At 32.2% G+C, this 19,529-nt stretch overlaps 1 protein-coding gene across 4 annotated transcripts in view; it reads right to left on the bottom strand.

The window, feature by feature from the left end:
- LOC118183815 (NBAS subunit of NRZ tethering complex-like) overlaps positions 1-19,529 on the bottom strand; it is a 255,307-nt gene that overhangs the window by 232,906 nt on the left and 2,872 nt on the right. For 3 of the 4 annotated variants that reach the window (XM_085827241.1, XM_085827243.1, XM_085827242.1), the window contains exons 2-5: positions 16,722-16,764; positions 11,875-11,980; positions 9,477-9,524; positions 2,881-2,924 (exon numbers count right to left, since the gene is read on the bottom strand). In XM_085827241.1, the coding sequence (XP_085683367.1) occupies positions 2,881-2,924; positions 9,477-9,524; positions 11,875-11,980; positions 16,722-16,764 (241 nt within the window). The remainder of the gene's footprint in view (positions 1-2,880; positions 2,925-9,476; positions 9,525-11,874; positions 11,981-16,721; positions 16,765-19,529) is intronic. The other variant, XM_085827244.1, reaches the window with a different exon arrangement.

The following is a 19,529-nucleotide window of genomic DNA, read 5'->3' as shown; positions in this document are numbered from 1 at the left end:
AATCCAAAATTATTAATTAAAAAATATTCATAAATAAAATGCTCATATTTACTTCAATTGAGAGTTGTATACTGATTCACTCCTAATTGCAAATGACAGAATTCTGCCAATGTGATTTCTTGACACCAGTAAATAAACATAATAACAGTAAACAAATAATTTTCATGGTCATAACAGTAGCAACTGCAATGTAAATCTTAATCTCATAGCATAATCTTTCATTACAACACTGTTTTGATATTTTGGCATAAATGCTATTTAAATGCCAGACAGTCATAACTTAATTTATTTATCGAGAATGGTGAATATCCATGAGTCATTTAAGAAGTTCATCTCTGAGAACATAGCTGAAAGTGCACCATAGGAAATGACCAATATTCCACAGAGGAGAACGAGTTCCATCCAAACTTTGATGAAGAACACTTCAACTACCACCAAACCACTGAAAAGAACTTTCCACTCGGCAGTATTTTAAGTATCCCCATGCTACAGGCACTGCGTAACATTTGAGGAATCTTTCTATCTGATTACCTAAATCAAATGAAAAGTTACCTTAAAGCTATGATGCAAGTTGCCCCACATGGCTAAACTAACTGTATAAACACATACATACAAGCAAATGATAATTTATTCTACCTCACTTCTTGTGAGTGCTAAATTAAAATACTATAAAATGAAAACTAAGTCTCCTGAAAAGTGCTGCAACTAAAATTAGAACTTAAAATTCAACTGCATAAAGCACTTCTCACTTGAAGCTACTACATATTCATGTTGAGCAAACTAACCTAAATCAAGAAGAGCTTATCACTTGGATTAAATGTCCAATGAAAAATTTCAATCAAGCAGCAGCTTTCTGGACACAAGGCAAACAAGGCAGCTGTTATACACCTAAATTTCGGCCTACTACAAGTCGTGCGACTACATCTTTTATCTCAGTTCCTATCATGCCACATGACGATCAAATCTACATTAACCCTTTTACGACGGGTGTTTCATATATGCAACAGTATTTAAAAATCCTCCTATGCAAATGCATACCGCTTTGTGCAACTCACCTTGGAGATGATATGTTGTTGCAGTAGTTCGATCTTGCAGGATGGGGTATTTCCTGTCACTAAGAATAACTTTAAAAAAATTCATTAAAAATTATTTTTTAACCCAACTGTCTTTTTTTTTTTTTTTTTTTTTTTTTTTTTTTTTTTGTAATGGTTTCTAACAGTAATACAATGATAAACAAAAAATATGAAGAGATTCTGAAAAAAATTTAATTAAAATCTAAATGCAAAATAAAATATTTGACTCATCTTGATGAAATTTTGTAGAAAACTTACATCTATATCTAAACATATGTAAAATATGATTACTTTATTATATTTTAGGCTACAGGAGTATGTTGATTTTAGATAAAGATGGATTTTCACTCATCTGTTGTTCATATAAATTATTAGTTTCTTCAACTATTATGTTCATTAGATCATTATCGAAAAAAAATGGTGAAAAAGTCAATTTCGTTCCATAACTTTGAATTAAATTTACTTTGGCAATTTTCATAAATTCATAAGGCTTCTAAGATCGAATTCACGATGCAGCATCCACTGTCATACTAGATTGTGAAATAAAAGCAAAATAAGCTTCCGGTTCAGACTCAGACAAAATTTAAGTATCAAAATCTCTATCCTCACTTAAATCTTTTTCGGTGTCAAAATAGTCACTCATAGGCTCATTTATAATTCAAATATACTCTTCTTCCATTGAAAATTTCTTTCTATTAGATATTGCACTATTAGTTGATTCCTCTTAACTGGAGCAAAAAACTTATTTTTGCTACCTAAAGAAGATGCAAACTGAATACAAATGGGAGTTCCTAAAACCACAGCTTTACTCCCAGTCTTCCTATAGGTAAAAAAAAAAAAAAAAAAAAAAAATTGAAGCCTTGGGAGTTGTTTTGTTTACCTTATATCTTCTGCTCATACACATAAATGAATCACCACAATCAGAAAGTATTCATAAACACAAGGTCAACAATGTATATGTTTAAATAAGCTACCTGTAGTGAACACGAAGCACCATCCAGCGATTTAAAAAAATTATAAAATAATGTGTAAGTTAGAAAATGCATATACGATACACTCGTCTAGAAGATCAATGCAAGCAGTGATGCATCAGTGCATCACCCGGCTGCTATTGATATATGGGAGTGATGCAGATATGATACACACGTCTTCAGAGGATTTTCAGTTCAGCAGCATGCTGTCACGAAGGGGTTAATCTCTGGACTGAGCAAGTGAGAAACAAGGCCTAAAGGAAATATTAAAATAAACCTGTAAATTGTAGTTAAAATTCGAATGAAATACCACAACTATACACATTCAAATTTTCATCTGGATTCGAACTCAAGCCCAATTATGTGGCAACCAACAGCACTAACGACTATACTGATCAGGAAGGTTGACAGAAATAAAACACAGTTTTATTTTTGCTTGGATGACACATTTGTTCTGTAAGAATTTAAAACCAAATCATATAATCCTCACTCTTTCTTTTAAGGGGGGTACACTTCAATGAAAAAACCAACTGAAGAGAAAGAATTACTGGATCGAAGTTCATTTTTCTTGCTGATTATAATGACATCAATATATAACAACTCGTATGATTCGCAAACATGTTGCTATAAATACAATTTTGTTACACAATTACAACTGACTAAAAAGTAGATAGTTTAACTGACTGTTTAACATGTACTGGAAATGTGCACTAAGAGGAAAAGACACCAACAACACAACACACTAATGGCATCATTTTTCTTTTAATACTACAATATACAGAAAACTTCTGAAATAGCCCTCCTATATAAATGATAAAAAGGAAAGAAGAAAGTACCTTGGGTTCGCCCAATAACAGCTCCATATTCATCACGTGATGTTCTAGAAAGAATAATAATTTTAATCAAGATTTTATAAATAAATATTCAAGTATAAGAGCAGCTAAAATTGCAGAATGTCCTTTATGTATAAATATATATCAGTTTTTTTCAGTATGATATAAAAGGATTTTACAGAAGAAATAAATTGGTTAAGAATTGCTCTGATAATAGTTCAATAGCAAGTGTTTTTAGTTTCAAAGAAAGAAAAAAAAAAAAAAATTATAAACTGCTAGCCATTTAAAATGCAACACATGAAGGAAGCATCCAAATAGCACAAAATTTACATCATGTGCATACCATGATAAAATATGCAAATGATTACAATTTGAGTGCATGTGCATATCATGGGTGACTGCAGCACTCCTTAAAACCAATATACAAAGAAACGACTGCAATTTTGAATAATGTGAATTGTTCTCTTGTGAAATTGTGTCTGCAGCATTGGTATGCCTCATCGAAAAATATGAATATCATTTGAGCACGCTTCCAAGTTCAACTGAGACACAATCGTTGCATACAGAGATTGCTAATTATCCTTCCAAGAAATCGGTCAATCATATCTGATGTAGCCATGCGACAGTTATGCGAATATGGAATCAGTGGATGCAGCAGAAAATAACTAATGGATAGCAGCAATTGCAACCATTTCATTGCACTAGCCCATGGAAACACAGGCATATTGTGCACACGGTACTGAAGAACTTCACTGCCACATCCACAACCATATTGCAACAAATGCAGTCTGTAACACAACAGTTGATATACACATGAACAATTTGACATCATTTACAGTACAATGGACTGCACGCTTGGCACCAACTGCTTTGCTTACTTTTAACATTAAAACACATGTGTCTGCATTTGCTATGGTGCACTGAATTGTGGAGATGGACACCTGAATGGTCTGACATAGTGTTTTCAGGCGAATCACACTTCTGCCTTCAGTACCACGATGGTCGGATTAGAGTTTGGAGACACTCAGGAGAGAGACTGTTCAACTGTTATGTAATGCATTGTCATATTGGCCCCGCACCAGGACAGAGACTGCTCAACTCTTATGTTATGCATTGTCATATTGGTCCTGCACCAGGTATTATAGTGTGGGGTGGTATTGGATTCCACTCCCGCACCACAATAGTACACTTTATCGGTACACTTACTGGTCACTCTGAGGCTTTGCAGCCTGTTCTCCTTACTTACCTTCAGAGTTTGCCTGCAGACACATTTCATCAGGACAATGCCTGATCACATATTGTACACCATGTTCAAGCTTTCTTCTTAGTCCACCATATTGCACTGTTACTCTAGATCTATCAGCCATCAAACATGTCTCGTCAATGACTGGAGAACACTTAGTCCGGCATGCCGCATCCTCAGGTACAGCATTGGCTACATGTGGAGGCAGTATCAGCTGCCATTCCCCAACAACACATCCAAAACCTTTTCATTCAATGCCATGGTATGTAGAAGTGGTTATTGACAAACATGAAGACAACACTCATTACTGATTTTCTCATCTTCCTCACCTCAAAGAGGGCTTATTTCAAATTAATTAGTATTGGTACTATGAATCATGTTCGAAATAAATTTGGTTTTGATATATCTCATTCTTTTTTGTGATACATTTTTTGGATAGAAAGCAGCATATATTGCCCCCCAAACCCCCTCCTAAAATCAGTATTTTTAATTTCAAAGACAATGATAAAGAATATATACAGGGACATACTAAAGTTCTTAAACACTGAAATAGCTTCTGAATACAGAAAATTAGAGTTGTGAATTTGCACAAAGTGGTAATGCTCTATCATAAAAGCCACTTTAGTGAAGATAGATAAATCTGGCCAATTTGTATAACCAGTTCTTAAAATGTACAAGAAGGCTACATAAAGCATTAACATCAACATACTAGGACGCATATAATATATACCCAAAACCGAATAGATTTTATTTACAGGGACATGAAACTAAAATAAATTGCATAGGATCATCTGCATTTCTTCCTTTTATATTAAAAAACAATTTGGATATTCCTTTCTGGAAAATACATCACATTTAGCAATGTATATATTCTAAATGATCGCATATATGAATTATAATTTTTTTAGTAACTCAAGTTACTGAAATCATTTTTCCAGTAAACAAAGCCATAACTGATTTTTGGGGTACTCCAAATAATCTAAAAATATTTTTAATGTTTTTCTCATAAAAAAGTATCCTTTTAGTACTTTAGATCTTATGAATCAGTGTTAGTTCAAATATTTCAAACAATTCAACTAATGGTAGTAAAGAATACACTTCTATACAACCCCCCCCCCAAAAAAAACAACATGCAAAGAACACATGACTTTTTTGTATGGAATATTAAATTATAAGCATTTTTTGCTGCATTTCATTAAAATTTATTTCCTTGAATTTCATTACAGATAGATTTCTCATTCAATTAATTCAGTTCTCACTTTACGGCAAGCCAAAATTCATAAAACCTCAAAATATCTTCATTAAAAATTGAAAAATATAGAAAACATTAAACACCAAATACAGTTAAAACAATTTTAAAAAATTTTCTAGAATTAAAATTGGAAATTCTATGTAAACACAGGCAATTTGGTCAGCAGGCAATAAGGTGGATTTTTCAATACACAAAACTGAAAATTTACTTTTGGTCACACTCGGCAAAAAAAATAAAAAAAATAAATAAATAAATAATAATAATAAAAAAAACACTATGCTATAGTAAACAAAAATTGGGTTTAGCCAAACTTAAACAACTTTTAAATTGTTGATAATTCTACAACTATCGCATGCAGATTAAATAAGGCATAAAAACCTTAACTGGAAGATTAAAAACAATATAATTCAATCATTTTTAAAGCAAAAAATGCACAATTTACCAACATACAAGAGTTTTTTAAAAAAAAAACTGAGCTCATCGTTCCAAGTAACAGGGTGGTTATATATTTATACACTTTTGGCACAGCCGATTGCAACCAAAAAGGGAGCTTCACAACTACATGTTATAGCTGTCCTATATACAAAATTTGAATATTCTCATGCTACTCATTTTTGAGTTATGTGATTACATACAGATGTGACAAAAAATCTCTTCTGAATCCATATTTAATAATTTTATAATCCATTTTGGGAAAAAGAGTGATTTATTCTGCCCTTATGTACAGACGTCACAGAAAAACATAATTTAGATTATATACTAATTCTTAATAATTAATATACTAATTCTTAATACGTATTAATGTAAAGAATATCACATTAATAGAAATAAATTAAACATGCAAAATTACACATACAAAATTTTAGAGAAAATTATGCAACAACTATCTGCAGGTAATTAAATTCCAATTTAAAAATTCTGCTGCATGTGGAATAATTCAATGAGGCAATGAGGAATAATGCAATGAGGATCGACACACAGGACAAGAACAGCTTTTTTCTGCGAAACTCAAGCAAGTAAGACACATCACGTATTGGGAAAGCTGATGTCTTTCCCCTTCTGTAATAATGTTGTAATGTTAATCTTTAATTAACTCAGAAAGCCTATGTTAAGTTTAAAAATAGATATAAAAAAGTGCAACTGGTGGGAGTTTTTCCATCATGGAAGTTTGGTGACATTATACATGCTATAATCAACTAAATGTGTTTTCCTGCATTCGAATCACAAAAAAAGCAAATGACATGAATGAGAATTTAAGCTGGATGCACTTTCCCACATTATAATAGCGAAAAAAATCGAAGAACAAAAATGAAAGTAGAAAAAAAAAGAGAGAGAGAGAAGGGGGAGAAAGAAATTTCTAATGAAATAAACAAAAATGCCCGTATCCCATTAACCAGAAGCACAAAACAGAAATTGGTGCCCATATATCAAGGTAAAAGCCATATGACTCAACCAATGTGAAAACTACTACCATTTAACGCCATCTACTGGCATTTAAAAATTCAAATAAATCATTCTGTTTTCAAATTACGCATACATGATGCTGGGCTAAAGAGACTGATCAAAGTTTATCGTGCAGAAGTGACACTGAGCTGGTAAGAGTGGAATCATTGCGTCATGCCTGCAGGATGTTGGTCAAAAACGGGTTAAATTTCTTAAACCAATTTCGAACTGTGCCATTAGAAACAGCACTTTCTCCATATACAATGAAAATTTTATGAGCAGTCTAATTATAGCCCTTTTTCTTTTTTAAAATAAAAGAACATAACATGATGAAAATGAACTTCTGGGTGTTCCATTCTTACCATTAATACTGATACAAAAATTATGCCACAATACATGCTAAAATTATGCAATGTGTGTAGGTCATTACCACTATTAAAAAAAATAACAAAGAATTTGTGCTTCTATTTGAAAAAAAAAATCGCAACAAAATCTAGAACGCTTCTTTTAAAAACACCCAGAATTTTCTGGATGACTCAATATTTAGTTACTTTTTACTTAAAAAGAAAATGAACTAAAATTTACACATACACAAAAAAAATTTACAAATTTCCTTTTTCCACTTATGTTAACCCTCTCGCTGTGCATCCCACGATTTCCACGGGCAACGTAGAAGTAGCAAAACTTGCACAACCCACGATTTCCGCGGGGATGAACTTTTGTCGTCTATTTAATTGTGCAACCCACTCTTTCCCTTTTCAAGGTTTCCTTTCGGCTTTTCTGTGATGTTTAATTGTTTATTTATATGTGGGCTAACAGATGGCGTTAGTTGTCCACATTTCTGCCAAATATACAAGAATACGTAATGTAGCATTTTGCACGTGCTTTTCAGAGCTCAAAGATATCTGGCAGGAAGCGTTTCGCGAGTGATATAATCTATATTCCTGACGATATTTCCGACACTGATAGTAGCTCTGACTCTGATTTCAAGTATATTGAAGATAGATATAGCGAAACTGATGAGAATTCCTCGGATTCCTTTGCAGATAGTGATGAATCTGAAAATGCAGTTTCTATTAAAAACGTTCGACAGTGGTACAAAATATGCAAAATATTACATTATGCAAATATTTTCATTAGTATATATGTGTTTTACCTTTGTATTTTATAAAATAAATCATAATTTAACAAACATTAATTTTCAAAATTTTCCTTTTATATCATCATTCTTCAATTTCAGTATTCTGGCAACCTTTTTCTATGATCTAATTCTATATTAAAAAAAAACTTTTTTACAAAAAATTTTTGTATATTTTAACTCTAATATATATATAGATTTGAAATATGTAATAAAAACATATGCAATTTTTGAACCTATTTTGATAAAAAAAAAAAGTATGCAGTGAGAGGTAAACTTGCAATTTATATTTGACAGAAAATAAATTTATATAATAATTAGAGATTAAAAAAAATTGAGCATAATTTATACAAGCAGCATCTAAAACTTGAAACTGCTTTTTAATTCTAAATATTACATGAAACTCTCAATATTTTCAATATACTGCAAAAATGCTACCATGTTTGTTTATGCTTTCTTACAGAGCCTTGATTAATATTAAATACTTTGGTAATGAAGATTTAATACCAGTAAATTTTAATAATACCCATATTTTGAAGAATAAACTAAGCTTTTAAAATTATATTAGATTGAGAAAGGAAACATTACAACCAAATTTTAAAAGTCACAGATTTTAAACATTTTCATGATTCAATTTTAAATTGGGCTCTACTCTTATATATGCCCTAATTTCTACAAATGTGGCGATATGTGTTCTGCGATGGTTTGGGGGACGATGCTGTTTGTATGGCAACCCTTTTGACTTTGAAACGTAACTCTTTTGTCGTAGTGGTTTAATTGCTCATTGGTTTGTGTCATGCGCGTTTTAAAATGGCTTATGTTGCAATGATAGACGTGGTGGCAAGATTTCAGTCACGTATTTTAGATTATGTGGAAAGTAAATTTAGTATTAAAAGGTACGATGTTGGAGTTGTTAACGAGTCTTTTGTTCACGATTGTGTTTATAAGGATCGAAGGGAATTTTTGGAATTTCTGTGGGACTTTTAAAAGAGTTTGACATGCGGAGCTGCTATGAGAACTCTGACAAAGAAGGGCGTTTCTGATAGTTCTTGTGTGGATTTGCAGTCAAATGGTTGCTGGTAAAGTATGTGGCTGTTAGCGGAGTTTAAGATTTGAATCGTGGTTTTCATGTAGTAAGTTAACTTTGGAGGAAGTTTTTATCATTACTTTCGAAATTTTGAATGACAGAAAGACATGTGATGTAGCAAAATCTTCGTTCTCAGACGCTGTGTAACTGGCGAAATTTTATTAACAAATGTATTATGGTAAGTGCATTTTATTTTACTGTTTTTATTTTGTAGAATGTTAATTGTTTTTTTACTATGGATTTCTGTTGTTATTGTTGTTTTTTTAATTGTTTGTAATTTTAGTTTATTTTGTTGATTTGTCCGCAATGCCTAGATTGTGCAATTCCTAGATTTTTTTTTAATACCAAAAATATTTGGTGAGAAATTTGTCACCAAGCGAAGGCATATATAAGAGTAGTTTCTTAAATTGTATTACAGTAATAAGATACAATCTACCTGATTTCCAAACAATTATCTTGAAGAATTGCAACAACAGCTCCATTTCTAAAACAAAACAAAACTAATATTACTAAAGTTCATACAAAAAATTATACAATAAAAAGTTTTTTCATAACTACAAATTTTTAATTTCTCCAAATATAAGATATGAATAGAGTTGAATTTCACATCCTTCAGCAGCAGAATAATTTATATGTCTAATGCGAAATTACAACATAATTTTTTTTAAATATTTTAATTCGATGATTATTGTTAGCACATAAATATCAAGAATTAGGATATACAATTAATACACAGACATACAGTGTGTTCAATGATCTTATTCAGAAATGTAACTTGCTTTCTGTTTGGCAGTTGGATTGTAATAACCTTCTCATATGTGGCACAGAGAGTCACAAGATTTGGGAAGGTATTTATTTAAGACACAATAACACGCCGAATAAATACTAATTCAGAAGGCAAACAACAAAAATCAGCGTTATATTTACAAAATTTTCACAGGACTAGTTTCGATGGTTTTACCGAACCACCATCCTCAGCTGCAAAACCGCAAATGAACAAGATAGGAAATAATGATTAGATAAGATAAGAAAGCCTGGACCATAAGCAAGTGGCGCCATCTGTTGGTGAAACCAGAACTAAAACATAATTTCTTTAAAGGCCGAAGGCAAATTTGGATTGGAATTAGGATCGTTAACTAGAACAGAAAGATTTTTATGAATGTGAAATGCCTCTAGAAAATCCAGTTCTCCAATGGAAGATGTTTTTTGAATAATTTTGGCAGCAGAAAAATTGAAAGTGTGGTTTTCGGACCAACAATGTTGAGCAACAGAAGACTTCTGTGTTTCCTTTTTTCTAACATATGCCTCATGTTCCTTGACGCGAAATTTTAAGGCTTTCTTAGTTTGGCCAATGTAAATTAAACCACACTGGCAAGGAATCCTATAAATACCCCAGGAATTCATATTCGGAATGGAGTCCTTGAGTATGGAACTCGGAATTTTATTGATGGGAGAATAAACAACCCGAAAGTTAAATTTCTGCAAAATATGTACAACTTTATAGCTAATTGATGGAAAGAAGGGAATGACAACAGAATTTTTATAATCTCCTAAAACAAGAGTGTGCCTTTTAGTGTGTTGAGATGAGAATTTGTGCTCAACATTGTTGGTCCGAAAAACACACTTTCAATTTTTCTGCTGCCAAAATTATTCAAAAAGCATCTTCCATTGGAGAACTGGATTTTCTAGAGGCATTTCACATTCATAAAAATCTTTCTGTTCTAGTTAACGATCCTAATTCCAATCCAAATTTGCCTTCGGCCTTTAAAGAAATTATGTTTTAGTTCTGGTTTCGCCAACAGATGGCGCTACTTGCTTATTCTTGTCCAGGCTTTCTTATCTTATCTAATCATTATTTCCTATCTTGTTCATTTGCGGTTTTGCAGTTGAGGATGGTGGTTCGGTAAAACCATCGAAACTAGTCCTGTGAAAATTTTGTAAATATAACGCTGATTTTTGTTGTTTGCCTTCTGAAGGTATTTATTGGCAAGCTAGCATCATCTGATAAAAAACACAGCCCTTGGTAACAGATAATATACAAACTTGCATGCAAATAATCTGCTAATTTTTCCTTTATGGTTTCTTAACCATTTGGGTACACATTTATTTGATTTTTTTCTCCCCCACTTGGAGGATATTTAATTTTCTGGGCAAGTAAGAACAGTAGATTTTATGCAAGAATTAATTTGTTCCGTATTATTCATTATGTATACTTTTACATAATACTGAAATAATTTTAGATAGTTAGTATTACAAAATACTTTTAAACAAATAAACTCTGGTTATAATAAATAACAAATTATCAATTGAATCAGGTGATACTTTTCTAAACAGGTTGGTAAACACAGTGGTACTTTGCATTCTTTGCACTGCCAAATAGTATCCTTCCTAATTTAGTGTTGACATATCAGAATAGCATGCGTGTCTTTGCCCAAACAAATGCATGACATACTGATGCATCCAATGTATTATATGTATGAAGAAGTATGAAGTATTGTTAGTAATATATCTGAGGCTAACTATGAATTCAAAGTCCAAGGTCTGTGTTCAGACTCCCATATAAGACTTGCTTCTTTGTATGTATCCATCACCTTTTATTTCAGATGCAATACTTTTCTAAGCCTCTTTATGGTGCAACCTGGCCAACATTCTCAATGATGAGACAGCTAAGATTCACGGATTCACACATTTCTGACAGGAAATGTCCAAACAAGCTAATCCTGAGCAAGTGTTCAGCCATAAGGGGAAAATATAATATGGAAAAAAATTTAACTACTTGCCTATCAAATTAACCTCTAAGCTTTCATACGCATTATGAAACACAGCTTACTTACCCACCAATTGCTAAAGTCCATGGCATCTGCAGATTGGTTAGTTGTCGTAATAACAGTGGAGGACACGGCTGTTGTACCAGTGGGCCCAACCATTTTCGGATGTGTCCTGATAATAGAAATATTTAATTAATTGAAAAAAATAATTCACAATTTAACAACAGCAAGAACTAAAAGAAGTTTAATTTTATATTAGTACCTGACTCTATCAATTTCATTAACTGAGAACTCACTCAATCATTTATGTCTGGTGTTAGAACTAAAATACTTTCTTTCCAAAGACTAAGATTGTCAAGACACTGACTTCTATTTCACATGTTTAAGAATGTGACAAAACCATGGTTCTAACATCTATGCCAAAAATAGAAAAAGCATAGATGTTAGGAAAAACAAAAATTTTCCTAACATCTATGCTTTTTCTTAAACTGCAATGGCAAAATATTTTGGCAGACCTTGTATTTTGGGGGAAAGTACACCTTGCACCCCCCCCCCAAAAAAAAAGAAAAAAAAAACTTCAGTTCTATATTTTCCATTCTACTGGACTGACTGTCAAAATTTAACTTGTGTTTCCTATGTCTCGAAAGTGCGACTTGGGATACATATTAGATTTATATATAGCATTATTCTCACATAGGTATTTTGACATAAAATTATGGCATTATTATTTATTTATTTTATTTATTATGGCATTATTATTTATTTATTTATTTTGACATAAAATGGACTTTTTCTGAATCATACCAATATTTTTCCATATTTCGATTCTATGACTCAAATTATGCCTAATATTAAATTTGTAATTTCTGGTGAGAAATTTATAGAGAAATTTAAAATTTTACCTTGGCACATATTTTTCTGTTTACACCGAGAATAATTCACTCATTGGCAAACTTCTTAAATTATAGCAAACTGTTTTCCTCTCCTTTTTTCATTGTATTTGAGCAGAAAAAAAAAAAAAAAGGATCATCATTGATACTTTCAAAAAATTTTAACAAAGTGCGTAAACCACATTTGGTGTTATTATCATTTATAATAAATATGCAAAATTTTCAATTGTGCTAATATGTAAATTCACATATATCTTAGGAAATTTTGAATAAAAAACTCTAATTTTTTGCAGGTATGCTTAGAAATACATCTATTTTAAGATGATGGTAAAAGTTTTATAGGTTTTTCATTCAAAATATTTTCAAAAAATTTATAAAAATTACTTAAAAATAGAAAATTTTAAAAATAAATTATAAAAAATGGGTGAATTTTATTTGGAATGAACCTAAATTTTGCAATGTGAAAGGAAGAATCGAATAAGTTTAATAAAGAAATAAGTTTAATAAGAATAATTAATAAATAGATACCAAATTCAATAAACATGGAGGAGCTAAAATTTTTTAAAAACTACTCGTGCGATTTTTACAAAACTTGGCACCCTGGCATAATTTGAGTTGCACAATCAAAATATGGAAAAAAAAATTACATGTTATTTCAGAAAAAGCTCGATTTTGTGTCAAAATCCCTATGTTAGAACAAGCCATATATAAACAATCAGTTCAGCAGAATACGAGATATAGAACTGTCCCTTTTATTTCTTTGTTTGTTTTGTGCAAGGTGTACTTTAAAAGACATTAGCTGCTATGCTTTAGCCTCTCATTCAGTGCTAGATGATTGCTACCTGTAATCATTAATCGGTGAATCTTCGGATCATGATAACTTGGCGATTGTTTGGCGAAAATTTGGCAACCAACCCTGCTACAGCAACCTGCTAGTCTTTTTTTTTTTTTTTTTTTTTTTTGGATGCCCTTTTGTTTTAACAAAGTAAAGGCCCCCCTTTTTTTTTTTTTGCTCAACATTTTTTCCAACGATCTGCTAGCCGAATTACGCTTATGCTAGAACTTTTATGAAACAAAAGTGCTTAATCATGACGAAGATTAGATGCAAAATTGGGAGAAAGTGCAGAATCGCCCACTGCTTCACACATTTTTAAGAATTGCACATACGCGGTATCCATGTACATGTCAACCTATTTTCACTCAAAAAAACATCCTAGAATTGCATATTCTAGGATGTTTTTTGATATGCGCACATGCTTGACTTTATCCATGTACACATCGACCTATTTTCACTTAAAAAGTCAAAGAAAATTGACAAAAATCCAATTCTTCTTACTCTTCTAAAAAGCGCCAAACAAATAAGTGGGCGATTCTGAACTTTAGTAACGAAATTGTTTCTATGTGCTTATTAGCTAAAATCACGATCGGAATTTTCCGGAAAATGTCACATGACATGTCTCATGATCTCTCATTTCTCTGAGACAAAATAATCTGTGATTCGAACTGTGTACTTCTCAGATTATTGCTAAAGTCCTACCTAGTAACCTTTATCACCTTACCAAAATGTCGCCAAACTACCTGTTACCATATTCCAAAGATTAGCCTATTAATCTTCTAATTAAGGTAAAGCATACAATGTTTTATTCTGTTTCTGTTTTAATTCTGTAGCCATGTGTGTATAGGACCAATACATTCCGATTCTCCAGTCTTTAGACAGCACGTCATCCAAGGCATGAATGACAAACCATAAATAAAACCTCTTTTTGTTTCGGATAATTTTTACCTCTTTTAAGTTTAGAGTTTAAAAAGAACCTAAACTACTCATTTCAAGAAACTAAAAAGTACATACAATTACAGGCTATATACTAGACTCATAAAAAAAAAAAAAAAAAAAAAAAAAAAAGAAGAAGGAAAAAAAAAAAACCAAATATTGGGTAAACTTCCAGAAATATTTGTCCCACAATTTAGTTTAAATATCACACTGAATAACAATCAAAAACAAAATCCAAAATTAAGAATCAGCGTAAATTTTTAAAAAATATTTTGCAGTACTAGTTTCGCTAGTTTTTGAACTACCTTCTTCAGCTGCTAAGTACAAATGAATCAAATAAAGGGTGAAGAAAGATAAGGATAGAGATAAGATGAGAAAAGTTGGACAGAAGTTAAGCTACCGGCACCATCCATTGATGAAACAAGAAAAACTAAAACAAAATTTCTTTAAAGGCTGAAGGTGAAGATGGATTGCAATTGGGGTCATTAATTAGAACAGAAAAGTTTTTTTGGATGTGAAATGCTTCTAAAAAAGCTAATTCACCAATGGAGGACATTTTCTGAATAATTTTAGCTGCAGAAAATTGGAAAGTGTGATTTTCATTTCAGCAACGCTGAGTAACGGCGGATTTCCGTGTTTCCTTTTTCCTAACACATGACTCATGTCATGTGTTAGGAAAACCAACAATGTAAAATTAGGAAAACCAACAAACCAACAATGTAAAATAAAATTGTAGGCAAAATAATACAACAATAATACTTAAATTTCTCTTATAATTAGAGTTAATGATGTTTATAATTTGGTTCCTTCATTCTTAATAATGTTTAATCTTCAATTATTTATACAGTGTTTTTTTTATTCTGAATCTAGATTTAATTTAAGGTATACTGTCCACTGTCAGGAGGCAGGTACACTGTCCTATTTGCAAGAAGAAAACAGCTCGTCACAGCTCAGATACTGGCAAATGACTTTCTTTATTGCTACAGAACTGCATATCGCCTGAAAAACTGAAGCCAAGCATTTGGGAGAAGATATGCCCGTAGATCTGTTATGTGTGTCCCTTGTTCAGACAGCAGCATACCACTTGTCTGAAATGGTGTTGTGAGTATTCCAACTGCACTGAATAAGACTGAATTTGGGTAATATTCTCAGATGAGAATGACTTCAGTCTGTCATCAGCTTGTAGATGATAACTGATCTGGCGTGAGAGTGGTACTTCTTATCATTTGGAAAATATCCAGGAAAGGGACAAATATCCAAGATACAGTACCATATTTTGGCATCATGATCAATGACCGCATGCCCCTATATGTACTTGCAATCAGACTATGATTGATCACCAATGCAATTTTACTGCCTCATGTTCAGTTAACCGCCTCATGTTCATCATTCTTGCATTCTTCCAATGATAAATTAGATATTTTAATGTAGCATATATACTATATACACTACATTATTGGGAATATTTTCAGCATTTATTCCTGAGTGATCTAAAAACTCTTCAAAGACTGGTGGATTGTCTACTGATGACCATTCTTCTACAGAATCATCTGAATCCGAGCTTGAATAAGAACTGCTTGAAATTCTAGGTCAGGAAAAAATTTCTAAGATGTCATTTAGTTTCATTGTCACTAGAATTATGAGGTACTCACTCCCTCCTTCCAGCATGCATACTTTTCTGCTTCAAAAAATTCTGATGACTATACAATGGCATCCACACTAAAAGGTAGTCGGTGATAATTCGTCACCACCAGGATTTGGCAACTGGGTCTCTTAAACCCCAGTCACACCTTAAAAGGGGGAGTATATAAGGTATTTTCTCCCTCCTTACAGCATGCCTTTGCAGTGTAGCAGTTAGCACACTTGGCACATATTCGAGAGGTTCAGGTTCGAGTAGCACAATTTGCCCCATCTCTTGCTTCAAAAGGTCCTAATGGCTCTACAGAATTCCCATTGGTAAGTTCGTTCTCACAGCAATAATTCAACAAACTATCTACACACAATTCTTCATCATCACATTCTTTTGTGGTCCATTTTTAGGATTTAATAATAAACTACGCAAAATGAGTTTAGTTATTTCCCAGGCTTTAATAACAATCTGCACACAACGAGTTTCATCATTTCCCATTTAAGACTTGTTAACTGACAGTTAACTGTGCATATATATAAATAACATGAAAAAGTATTTAAATAAAATTATTCAAATAAAAAACCAAACAGTGTATTAAATAAAATATCATATAAATATATACCTGCATCAGATACTTCTTCAAGTCTATCTGCTGTAGTTTTAGTCTAAAATGAAGAATAAAATAGGCATCAACAATAATTTAGTATATATGGTTCTGGCTTAATTATGTTATAGGAAGGTTGCTATTTATATTTGTAGCCTTGGCAATAGTAAGTGTTGCTATACGGTCGCAAATAATTCCAATCAAAACTTTGATAATTTTAACCATAATTTCTTTAGAATTTTTTGCAATTTTAGTGTGATTTGTATTGTGTACAGTAAACTGAAATATTCATCCCAGGCAAAAAATGGAATTGACTTCTGAACATTTTCATGCAATTATTTTTCATAAGATTCGACATGGATTATTAAAACATGCTTCAATGAACTTAATTCCTTATACAGCAATAAAGCAAAAACCTACACTGGTACAGTACAAAGTCCGAAATCCGGACGTCCATTATTTGGAATGATCTAAAATCTGGACCTCAAAACCATCAACTTTTTTCTTATAGGCTTTATGCATGCACATTTGATTCTCCCCTCCGTGCATAATAAAACATCTGGAGAGTCCCGATTCTTAATTTAACTTCATAACTAAATAATCAAACCTTGTTATTGAAGAAACAATCATTTTAGCATAAATTTGTATGATCAGTAATTTGGCTCCGTTGCTGCGGATCTGCTTGGCACACATCCCAAACCGAAACATTCCACATAAATACATCATTGATCTGATGCCAACCTGGCGAATCATTATTTATTATACTTTCCTTTCATCACCGCATGTTTATCAAACATGACACCTTGAATAATGACTCATGTAGCGATGCCTAAACAATTTTTTTTATGTCAGTAATTGAATAATAACTTGGCGTTGATTACAGGTTTAAGTTAAATGTTCTAAAAAATGTTGATGAGGAAAAATTTACCAAAAATTTCTTTCCATATACTAAAAATAGGTTTTGTTGATGATACTCATATACCCAAAGATTACATTTAGGGCTATATGAATTAAGAATAACTGATTTGTTATTCACAGAAACCCAGAACCAGCAGCAGGGTTTGTATGGCCGCACAGAGTCGCAGAATTTAGGATTCACAGAGACTGCATCAGGCGATAAGATATCTAGCGCTGGCTCCTCAATAAGGCTTAAGTATATGTAAGAATTTATTTATTCAGAACTCTGATAAGCCTTAAGCATTTGCAAGACAGAAGTATAATAAATAACTAAACTAATAAAATTCAGGCTTAATTGTCTCAGTGCATGATAGAAGCAAGATAAAATTTAACTGAAAAACTTGTCATTAGTCGCCAAGCTCATGATGCATAGTCAAATATGTATAGTAAAGGATAGCTAAATTTGATAATGATAGCTGCTAATTTTAAAGGTTTTCAGATATCGCAAAACAAAGGTGAAATTTTCCAATTAATGGATTTTGTAAAGAAATGTGGAGAAGCGGTAATAAATGAAGACGATATAAAAGAAGTATTCATTGTGATGACAATGCTTCTCAATCATCAATCAATTAACGAATGGCGAAATCTGTAGTATGGTTCTAAATCCAGAAAATACCGCTACCAATAGTGAAGAAAGTGACAGAGAAGTTACTGAAAACGAGAAAATTGTGATTGACAAGTTAGTCGGAATTCTTGAAACAGCAGTTACAGGACTTCAATAATATAACTAAACAATAGATTATGTCTGTCTACAGAATTAAAGAGTGAGTATTAGCACAAAAAACTAAGTAACTTAAACAACTTACATTGAAAGAAATGTTTAATAAGGTAACCAAATAAATAGTAAGCTTTTTTTTTTTTGTTAAATTTTGATACCCTTTAGATCATAAATACTTCGTTATTTCATATTTTCAATTTTATAATTTCTACATGGCATCTTACTATATTTAAACTGATGATCTAATATCGAGAAAAATCCCAAATCCGGAATTGAAGTCCTGACGAGTCTGGATTTCGGACTTTGTATTGTAAAAGGAATTCAATAATGGTCAACATTCATTCCAGGACAAATTCTCTGAAGGTCGTCCTAACTCGGTTGTTCTACCAGAAAATATCGAAGCTGTGCCTGAACTAAAAAAGCAAGATCATCAAGTGACTTTGCATGATACTGAGGCATCCTTGGATATTATTATGACAAGCATCAATAAGATATTACATGAACAGTTGGCCGTAAAAAAGATTTGTTCACATTTAATCTTGCATAATCTGACAAACGCTCAAAAGAAGACTTCCGTCAATTGGAACATGGAAATGCTGGATAAATACCTTCAAGATGCATCAAAGGCTGTGAATAACATCTATAATGGTGATGAATCATGGATCTATGCATGTGAACCAGAAACAGAACAGCAGTCAACTGTATGTGTCTTCCAAAATGAGCCAAATCCAACAAAGGTTGTTTGCTTAAGAAGCACATCGAAGCAAATGGTTGCCTGTTTCTTCGGCATTACCGGTCACGGGTCAACAGTGGCATTAGAACAATGCAGGATGGTCAATTATGAATGGTACATAACCATTTGTTTGCCATTCAAGTCATTCAAGAATTTGAAAAAAGCCGAAGAGGTGAATCAATCTTCATCATAACAATCCAAGCTCTCAGACAAAGGAATTTTTGGCGGGCCAATGCATTGAATTCATGGGTCATCCACTGTACAGCCCTAATTTGGCATCTAATGACTTTTTTTTATTCCTGCATATCAAAAATAAATTACATGGTCAGTGATTTGAGACACCCAAAGCAGCGGTTGATGTTTTCAAAAACATGTTTTGGAGTTACCTCAATCAGAGTGTAAAATGTGCTTCGAAAAT

The sequence above is a fragment of the Stegodyphus dumicola genome, chromosome 11 (genome assembly GCF_044657685.1).
Source record: "Stegodyphus dumicola isolate Sdum_Otavi_A_Nest chromosome 11, ASM4465768v1".
Classification (NCBI taxonomy): Eukaryota; Metazoa; Arthropoda; class Arachnida; order Araneae; family Eresidae; genus Stegodyphus; species Stegodyphus dumicola.
Note: the sequence above shows the minus strand (reverse complement) of the source record. Positions and strands in the feature narration are given on the sequence as shown.